Source organism: Strongylocentrotus purpuratus, unplaced genomic scaffold (assembly GCF_000002235.5).
Source record: "Strongylocentrotus purpuratus isolate Spur 01 unplaced genomic scaffold, Spur_5.0 spur5_scaffold_7, whole genome shotgun sequence".
In the NCBI taxonomy this organism is placed as follows: domain Eukaryota; kingdom Metazoa; phylum Echinodermata; class Echinoidea; order Camarodonta; family Strongylocentrotidae; genus Strongylocentrotus; species Strongylocentrotus purpuratus.
The window spans coordinates 2,671,500-2,681,923 of record NW_022145613.1 but is presented as its reverse complement, the minus strand read 5'-3'; the positions used below and the strand labels follow the sequence as shown (position 1 = coordinate 2,681,923).

Sequence of the window (10,424 nt, the reverse complement as noted above, 5' to 3'; positions counted from 1 at the left end):
TATGTAGATTGTCTAAGTCTGAAACAAAATTGAGCAATGTTTGAGTCGTGCCCGGCTTTCCAGCAATCATATTGTACATTGTTCTACTTAAGTTGAGGTATAGGATCGATCATAAGAATCTTCAGGTGATGGCATCCTATATTTCTGATCTTACAGCTTTCAAAGAAATCATATCTGGACCATCAAAGAAAAAGTTTGAGAAATCCTGTTATAGGGGGTGTTATGAGATTGTTGTAAGATTTCATAAGCAAAGTATGTCTTTATAGGAAGTGTCTTTGTTCTTGGCCTACAAAAAAGAGGGGGGGGCTGGTAAAAGAGCAAAAGGAGAGATAAGTTGAGGGAGAGCGATTGAGATAGAATAGGAAGGGGTGACAGGGAAGAAAGAGAGAGGGAGAGAGAGCACTAGATAGAGAGAAAGAGAGAGAAAGGGTGTGAGTGGGAGAAACAAAGAGGAGAGAGACAGAGAGCGAGAGAGAGAGAGAGACTGGGAAAGGTTGATATGGGAGAGATAGATAGAGAGAAAGAGGGAGAGGGTGTGTGAGAGAGAGAGAGAGAAAGAGAGAAGGAGATAGAAAGGGTGTGATAGGGGAGAGAGAGAGATTTTACATATTATGTAGTACACTTACTACTAAAGGTTAGTGGCGTTGGCAGGCACTGTCGCAGCGTGATTATGAGGGAAGTGGAAGGGGTTGGAACGTTGGGAGGAGGGGGGGGGGGGCATCGGTCTTACCCGAAAAATAAAATATAAATACAAACCTTTCTTTATTATTCGCGTCAAAACTGTTAGTTCGGATTTAAAACGTCAGCTGTAAAGATACAAAAGCAAAACATTTCAGGAGTAAAGATGCCAGGCAGAGGTAAAAAAAATGTCGGAGGTGAAAACGTTAGAGATAAACAAAAATTCAGTGGTAAATTAACACTAATTCGAACTACGCTCTAACACGTAACCCTATGGAGCTATGTGCTTTTAACAAACCTTCAAATTTGATATTTGAGAAATTCAGACGTCACCCTAATAAGCAGAGAAGAGCGCCACCAACAATTCGAGCAACGATAGAGACAACTGGAGCTGGTGCCCGGATAATCGAACAGGCGACGCCAATTCACAAGAGTTTGTTTTCAATTTCTTACCCACATGCAACATCCAGTCTGTAGAGAATATTCATTCGACGCGTTTCATCAAAGAAGATAATCCTACATAAACAGCAGCTACGCAATTGCAACAGGTAAGGGGATTGAAGATATACTTATAAGCATAAATTCGTAATGACTAATATGAATGTATAAGCATGCAACGTACATCGATATGCCTCATTGGAAAGTTTGCGTATGTGTTTCTAACATTTTAAAAGTATGTATTCCTTACATTTCTAGAAAGCTCATGCCGGCACAGTATTGTACCTGAGTTATGGATGAACTCCCTCACAATATTTTAAATTTCTTCTCAGTAAAGGGTTATCGTATTTGTATATACAGTAGACCACTCGAGCGAGAACAACATTTCGACACAAATATATGGGTATGCTAGGTTAGGGTTAGGGTTAGATCAATATTGATCAATTTTACCGGGGTGAATAAATAAGGAGATAGATTAAGCTCCAAAATTTGCATTTCTCAAAAATATGAATAGTCCTGATCCTAAAAATACACGTTTGAAGTAAGTAAACATAATTTCATTTTTGACCCTTTTGTGGACACATTTGGTATATGTTAAAAAAAAACCGGTGCCTTATACTAGAGATCCCTTTTCAATTCCCATGTCCATGCTATTAAAAAGTACATTGCATTGAGTAGAGTATCAAATGCGCTTAATCATTGTGCACTGGAGCGGGCATGAGATCTTTGTATTGAAAGTGAATGTTTTTTTTTTTGTCTTTTACACAGGCAGTGATTGCCTTTATATTGTATTACGTAACACAATGCGCTGTAAGGATTCGTAAAGAAGAAAGGCTCTTGTCACATAGCCTCGTCACCCTGGTGACACCAAAGACATAGATATACAAGACATCCTCACATTTACAACCAAATGGCCGAAACATCAGTCGGTTTAGCAGTGTAACTTAAAGGGAAATCCAACCCAAATAGACAACACCACTCATAAAAGAAAGCAAAAAAATCAGAGAAGCAAAATGATGAAAGTTTCAATTAAATCTGACTAACTATAATAAAGTTATGAAAGTTGTGATCACTATACATATACTGTCAATGTGATGTGCCGGAATACTTTCGTTGACGATGAGCCATGCACAAAGAAGACGAAAGGCTTGATGCATGGCTGATCGTCAACGAAATGGAGTTAAGTCTTTTGCCACCTCCGTTTGTTGCTACGGCAGGCAGCAAGTGAATACGAATTCGTTTAATCAAATTATGGAAATGCAAGCATTACTTTAAACCAACAGAACTTTGTGATTCCTGGCTCATTTTTCCTGATTGAGGTGTCATATGAAAGGACAGAAAATGAACTTTTTAGAAATGTGATTTTCTCTTTGAAATTTAGATACCGCCCTAAAAATGGCTTTTTAGTTTCCTGTCTTCAAATTGTTTTTAATCACTCATGCGTGAAATATGCATCATATGGGTTTATCAAATGGAAGAGGAGGATCTAAGCTTTACAAATAATTGTCACTTATTAATCATAATTGCGATTAAGTTATGATAAAACATCGATGATTCTCGGTTTCGTTTTAATATCTGGGACGCACTGTATAATACATCGTACAATCGGTTTGGAGATGCCTACTGCGCTATAACAATCTCTCAGTTTGCCCCGACTAAATATACAGAAGAAAAAAAAAAAAACCAAGAAAGACTATGAAGGAATTTAGATAGTACGGCTTTGCTTTTCAATTTTTCTTCTTCAGATAACCCACACACACACACGGACCCACACGCACGTGTATATTCATATCGGAATAGCATTGTCTAGATAGACGGCGCTATACAAATGCCTATTATTATTATTATTATCATTACTTAATAATGGAGAGGTCATTATGTGCACCCTTTTTCCTCGCGTATCTTATCCCCTTTTCTCTTCGTCGTATCCTGTACTAGCTATCCATTCTTTTTGTGTGTATGCATTTTTTCATTCTGTCCTCCCTCCCTCTCTCTTTTGATAACCACATCCCCTCTCTATTTCTCCCATATTTCTATGAATCCGTCTTTCCGCCCCTCGTCCTAACCTTTCGAATTGCAATTTCTGTCTCAGATATCTACAGTTAAAAACTAAATTATTCATACTCTTTCCAAGTTGTGTAATATTTTTTTTTATCTATGTGAAAATTAGTTTGTACCGATGTATGTTTCTTTAGAGTGCCACATATTAAAGCTTACCTCTCAAAGTATTCATTCAGGAAAACCATAATTCAACCAGTCTACCTTTCTTTCTTGAGTTACGAAAAACACAAAATAATCAAATTTAAAAGGGGTATGAATAATTCAGTTGTTAAATGTATCTTCACTTTGTCTGTATGTCCGTCTTTGTGTCTCCTCTCACTCTCCTTTAATATCTTATTTCTTCTATCTGCAGCCCAGTCTATCAGAATGGACAGAGTCGAGGTAGACGCATAGCTGAATGACGTTACATTTCTACATTTTGAATCCTTCTGTTTCGACAATGGCCCGAACTTTATTAGGAAGATCAGAGGCCGCAATGGCGGCCATCACCGCTCTCCTGATGCTAGGATTTTTCATAGCGTACCAGACATCTGTTGACTCTTCCCGGGAACTGCGTTACGCGATGGCATCTGGTGCTAATTCTACACTGTGCTCTTGTGAACATGATGTAGAAACTGCAATTCGTGCTCTTAAGCAGCATTTGTCGGTCAGTGCTGTCTCTACAGCCCCTATCAGGATCAAATCACCTGTAACCAATAGCCTCATGTACCTTCAGCCCGGAAAGGAACGCGTGTGTAAGGATGGCCAAATTGACCATGGATGCTACTGCAAGAAAGCCACCAATGTCTATCCACCCGAAAACATACTTTTAAGCCAAGATATTCGGTGGGCACGAGGATGCAAGAAACGCAGACCCGATGCGATCATTCCAGGCACCATGAAGAGCGGTACTACGGCTCTAAAGGCCTATCTTGAAATCCACCCGGCTATCACTTTCCCAGATAAGGAATTAAAATTTGCAAACCATCACAAGGTGGAAGAATTTGATGAATACAATAAAGTCATGCCTTATTCTACCCCAGATCAGATCGCAATAGAGAAAACCGCGGGATATTTCAACAGGATACCAGTCGTAGAGAGACTTCGAGAGGCTTTGCCTGATATCAAATTTATCATAATCATGCGCGAACCGATACAGCGTGCAGTGTCAAACTATATGCACATGCTCGCTATTAAAGTAAAAAGTTCAGGTACTTTACCCATCGTCAAAGAACATTCTTCTGCTCCACAATATGAAATCAAATCTACCTTTCGTGAGTCGGTCCTTTTTCCAAATGGTAGTCTCAAAACGGCTAATCGTCTTCTCGATACAAGTCGATATGTTCGATACCTTAAACAGTGGTACCGCATATATCCTAGACATCAAATCCTTGTCTTGGACGGGGAGGAGTTTACACAGGATCCCCTCCCAAGTCTCCAAAGAGTCGAGGAATTTCTGGGAATTGATCGCTTCTTTGACGAGGATAAATTTTTCTTCAACGAGACGAAAGGGTTCATCTGCCTTCGAGATCCTTTTGAGATGTGTATGACAGGTAACAAGGGGAGGCCGCACGAAGAGGTCAGTGATGACTTAATGGAAAAGCTGAGGGATCACTTTAGACCCTTTAATCGGAAACTTGTCAAGGTTCTTGAGCGAGAACTTAGCTGGACGAATTCTTACTGAATAACACAATTACAATTTGAAACATTTGGAACGATTGTAAAGTTGTAGGGTTTCAGAAAAGACTAAAAAGTACAATATGTGTTTCACCTTGTAAACCATTATTAGTATCTTATTATTTTGCTATAACTCGCCTTTCGCTTTGTGTGAGCGATATAAGGTGTTAAAGCCCGTCTGTACTAGTTTGACCAGGAGTGAGTGGCAGGTGGTTATCTCATCAAATCAGCTCTCACCTAACATATGAAAAAAGTGGATCATGGGGGACCAACAGGCATCGTTTGCTATATAGAGAGAGCAAGTAGCTACAAGTAGTGCAGTCTCATTGTAACAGGACACAATTGCGGATTTAAAACAAAAGAAGAAGCTGGTGCACATCTGTGCACATAATACATGCGCACTAAAAGATGATGTAATAGTGTATTTTGAAGAGGTTGTTTGTCATAGCTAAATCCATTCTTATTTTATGGGTTTTTGAAGCCGTATATACTTAAAGTAGCGAATTTACCCCCCCCCCCCCCCTAACAAAAACGCCTAAAATAGTTAAAATATATCAGTTATTTGTTTTGCATTTTCGTGTTTTTTTTTAATTGAAATTTGCCTAAAAGAAAAATGATTTGAATGAGCCAATCTGTTTGAAGGTGGTAGCACTACATTTACACATACATGTAAACAGAACACAAAAAGTTACTATCCCCTAAAGAACTGCTCATAATTTTATAACCTTAAATGGAACACAATGTCATCTTACCGCAATATTGATACAGTTGTGTTATGTACATTTTGTGTTAATATTCATCGCTGTATGGCTGAATGAGCACAGATTAAAGACCAAATGGCCTAATTCAAAAGTCACAAGACATTGTGCGTGCCAAGATAATTGTTGTGAAATAGCACATGACTGAATGCATTGATTATGGTTCATGAAACAATACTATTTGATATCGTATTCCATCCATTTTTTTAAATTAATGGCACATGTTATTAAAATGCATTATTTGCAATTGTAAAAGAGTGCATTTTGAAAAGTTTCAATTCTTAGTAAACTGCAATAATAATATACTTTTGTGAATTTTGAATTTTGAAATATGAAATTTTTCTGTTTTCATAGACTAAATTAGTAAGTTAGCCTGCCCTAGCCTAGGCAACGGGGCCCTTGCACAATTGTTTTTAACTGTAACTTCACCAGTTCATGAAAAGGCAGTGTTTATAGCCACATGTGTGGCAGAACATGCAGAGTATATCATTTCCACTTTCATACCTGTATGCAAAATGCAAATATTAAGTGTTGCTAGGTAGGTCAAGCCATAATGTTTGTCCTACCTGGCAACAACTAATGTATGCAGTCGGATTCTGTCTATTAAAATACTATTATTCTTATCAGGTGGATGAAATAATTTGTGTAGAGGCACTTTACAAAGATTTATGCATTGAATTTGGTCACATTACGAAAATGGCATATTGCGAGGATCGTAAAGAGCATAAATTATAAAAGACTGCGCAGCAAAGATTTGCATTTTGTAGCGCCAAAAACAAAAGGCTAGATTACGTAACGGCATGCTGTGTTGTGAATGAATTTTACCTCTGCAAAATGCATGGACTCATCAACAGAGGATGTGTCGGTGGAAAAAAATTATTCCACCTTTATTTGCAACAGGGTATATGAATATAATACATGTGTGTAGATGCGTGCGCGTGTGTGTGTGCATATTCGTGTGTGAGGTAGGGGCAGTGAGAATATCGAATTTTAAAAGCTGAATTATTGTACAAATACATATTACAGAATTTCGCTTTTTAATAAATTATTCTGTTTCTTCAGTCCTTGATTATAAGTACATTCAAATGCAGAAAGAAAGAGGGAGAGAAAAGATAGTGAAAAAGAGAGGAGCTGGATATAGAAAGAAAACGGAAAAGAGAGAGAGAGAAAGAGAGAGAGAGAGAGAGAGAGTGGAAGAGAAGGACAATAAGGAAAAAAAAGAGTGGGAGAGCTATGGATAGAGAGAGAGAGAGAGAGAGCAAGAGAGACAGATAAGATACTGAATTCAAAACTCGCAAATGAATACCCCTTCAATAAAAATTTGCATATTGCTCCGATTGTCTCATTTTCTCTCGCTGGATCACTCCAGCTTAAAGAGCTCGTTCGACGTCACTACCAAACTAGCCAATCAGCTGTCAATGACGTCATATTGAATGCGGCGGCAAATATATTTTGTGAAATTATCGAGAAATGGACTATTTCTAATTGCAAACTATTTTTTATTTTTGGATGGAAACGCAGCCATTGTTATCTTGACATTCATTGAAGTCATCAGAATAGGGTAAGTTACGTCTATGGTGTGTCATGAATATTCATGTTTTTGCTTACCTCGGCTAAATGTTTGCTTTTACTAAATGGAAAAATTACGGTGGGGGGTTGGATGAAATGGATATAATGAACCAAGCAGAAGTGATCTATGATAATTCATGCTTATTATCCTTCGTGTGCTTGACCCATAATCTTACAATCGCTTGGCAGACTGAGTCCAAAGTTCGACTTGTTTCACATGTGTATTATAGGCAATGGCGAGCTTGCGACCTATTTTGAAAAATTAAGGTGGGTGAACTTTCAAAAGTCAATGAATATGAGGGCTCAAATGAAAGAGCTAGTGATAACGTACGTCGGGTGGATGTGCTTTTCGTTTAAACAAAAAATGAATTTTGAACGATTAAAAAAAAAAACGTCCATAGGCTAACATGTTAGGCTGCTGACTCTGACGATAGGGGGCGTTGTGAAATGAGACTAAACGGAGCAATATGTTAATCAATCATTTCTGTCAAAACAATAGACCACAAAGATTAATTGAGATTTCGCGGATATCAATTATTTCACAAAAATATCATATTTACAATCAAGATCATGGTCAATTGTAACAAATAATACTACAAATTATTGAACCGTCCATAGAGAAAACATTATATATAAAACATCACAGACATATTAATGTCAGATTATGTCTTCGAAACTAAAATTACGGATATGTTACAAGTCAGACAGGCTACCGCTAAATGATAAGAGTGAATTTACAATAAACGGGGGAAAACTTAGCTTGGTAAAGGAAATTAAATATTTAGGCATTGTTTTTGTTTTCATAGGTTTTTATTCATTTATCTCATGAAGAAAATTGTACATAATTTATAACATTGTATACAAACTAACAAAATAATGTTCACATAGGTCTAAATTAATTTGCAAATGAACTTTTACATTTACATACAAGGTTACAACTAAAGTTACACATTTACAGATGAAAAATATTCACATGAACAAAATTATATTTTCACATTTAAAAAAGAAAAATCGCAAATAAAGTTGTACTATTTTCTCGACAAGTTTGCATATAAATCTCGGATTATTTCTTTTCCACAATATTTTGTTTTCCTCTTAAATTTCCTTCGGAGACAAAATATATATATATATATATATATATAAAAAGAGAAAGAGCTAAAAAAAAAAAAAAAAAAAAAAAAACACCTACTACCCCCCGCCCCACACAACATTTAAACACATAACAAGTACAACAGTATACAAAACACACTCCAACATAAAACGAACAAACAGACAAAACAAAAGAAAAAGTAAAGCAAAGGTAGAGAAGAGAGGAGGGTCTGGAAGTTGTATATTGAGAAAATTAAAAACAGAACTCATTTATTCTAAACTTTTCTAGGCTTCCCATTTCCTTAAATGAATTGAAAGGGTATCTCTTTCCAATGAAAGTTTTTTCTCTTCATTTCTATTTTCCAATAATCTATATTCTATTTCTTTTGCTTTTGGAGGGTTTTCCTTCTCTCTACTGTGGAAAATCATAAATTTAATCAAAATCAAAATGTGGTTCAATAATTGCTCTGTTTTTAAAGTAGTGTCATGATGCGCTCAAAATACACGGGGGCGGTGGGCGATTCGCCCCCGTGAGCTACATAATCGCCCCCGTCAGGTTGCTCACGGGGGCGATTGCAAAATTAAAAATCGCCCCCGTGGAATTATAAAATAAAGATTATCTTTTCTGTTATAACTTTAACACAATATTGAGTTTCAATTTTCAAACCTTAAACCAATGAAATAGAACTTAGATTAGCGTGCAGGATTTCCCATTCTATGAGTAGGCCTATTATCACCGATTCAGCTCGCAGTGCAGTGCCGCCGCCGTCAGCAGTGGTTATAGGCCTACTGCGCCGTTAGTAACGGTACGTGTGCACGCTGCCGCGCCATGTCTGCTGGAGCTGGAGGCGATCGCGCAAGGGCAGAAACATGGTCATGGAGAAGTTTTTCGTTGTGAAAGCGTAAACCCGCTGAAATCTGATGATTTCAAAAGACCAGCAAATAATGAACCTCGACCAGTAAATCAATATTAGGGACTTTTATATTTGCACGATGAGAACGTGGACTGCAACGTGTGACCTCCTTTTAAGGCACTGCCAGTGCTTAAAAGGACGTCACATGTGACTGCCAGTGCCTTAAAAGTACGTAACACGTCCACGTCCACGTCCACGCAAATCTAAAAGTCCCTATTGAGAAGAAGAGGAAGACCACGATGTCGTAGAATGATATGGTAACATGGGCAGATCTACGGGGGGGGGGGGGTTAGGGGTTTAACCCCTCCTCCCCCCCGGCCCCCTTGGGCTGCCAAGTGAAAATGTGATGTGCAAAGAAAAAACGCCATTATGTGTCCAAATCGACCCACACAGTAAGATGTTAGTAGATGCCAGGAAAACAATACGGGGGTTCAAAATACCAACAACAAAAAAATCCTCTTTATATGTAGTTGATAATGCATGATTAAAATAAAGAGAGAGAGAGAGAGAGAACCAACATCATTTTGCAATGGTTCAGGGTTTGTGTAATGTACATTTGAAACCATTTCTTAGCGTCTCAACCCTAAAAAAAATAGCGAAACTATTTTTGAGGAAAAGCATTATACTGAACTGAATAAAGAATAATAGCTTTATATTGGCGCATACTAGTACTAATACGGGCTAAAGACAATGTGGTATTTGTAAAGAGGTATTCCAAAATGACATTCTGATAATCAACATTTTGTACTGGTATCATTATGTATATACGCATAATACAACTGATCTTTATGATTTCTTAACGTGACATAGCTTCTTCCCCCTGCAAACAAAAAAGAAAACAAGGTTATTTAATAAAAGGATCATGCGACAAATAATCATTGTGATTCAAATTGATGCAACGATTTTTTTTGAATAAGCAATGCTTTTCACCAGAATCTTCTTTGTAAAAACGAATTTTACAAATCTCAGCCATGCAAATCTGCCACTGTGTTGTAAGATCACTTTCAGATTAGGAGAAGTGTATTCTTTAATGAGTATTTTACATTGAATGGAACGTCTCAACTCAGTAAGCATGGCTGAGATTTGTAAAAGTTGTTTTTTATAAAGAAGATTCGGGTGAATTGCAGTGCTTATTCAAACAAATATTCGCATCAATTTGAATCACAATCATTATTTTTCGCTTAATCCCTTTTAATGACCTTGTTTTCTTTCTCGTTTGCAAGGGGAGAAGAAGATATGTCACGTTAAAGACATCATAAAG

At 37.3% G+C, this 10,424-nt stretch overlaps 1 protein-coding gene across 1 annotated transcript; it reads left to right on the top strand.

The window, feature by feature from the left end:
* The first annotated feature begins 1,046 nt into the window (after positions 1 to 1,046).
* LOC115919791 (heparan sulfate glucosamine 3-O-sulfotransferase 1-like) lies at positions 1,047 to 6,636 on the top strand. Its single transcript, XM_030973995.1, has 2 exons — positions 1,047 to 1,226; positions 3,530 to 6,636. The coding sequence occupies exon 2, from the start codon at positions 3,575 to 3,577 to the stop codon at positions 4,838 to 4,840; it is 1,266 nt and encodes a 421-aa protein (XP_030829855.1). The 5' UTR covers positions 1,047 to 1,226; positions 3,530 to 3,574; the 3' UTR covers positions 4,841 to 6,636.
* Positions 6,637 to 10,424: the final 3,788 nt, after the last annotated feature.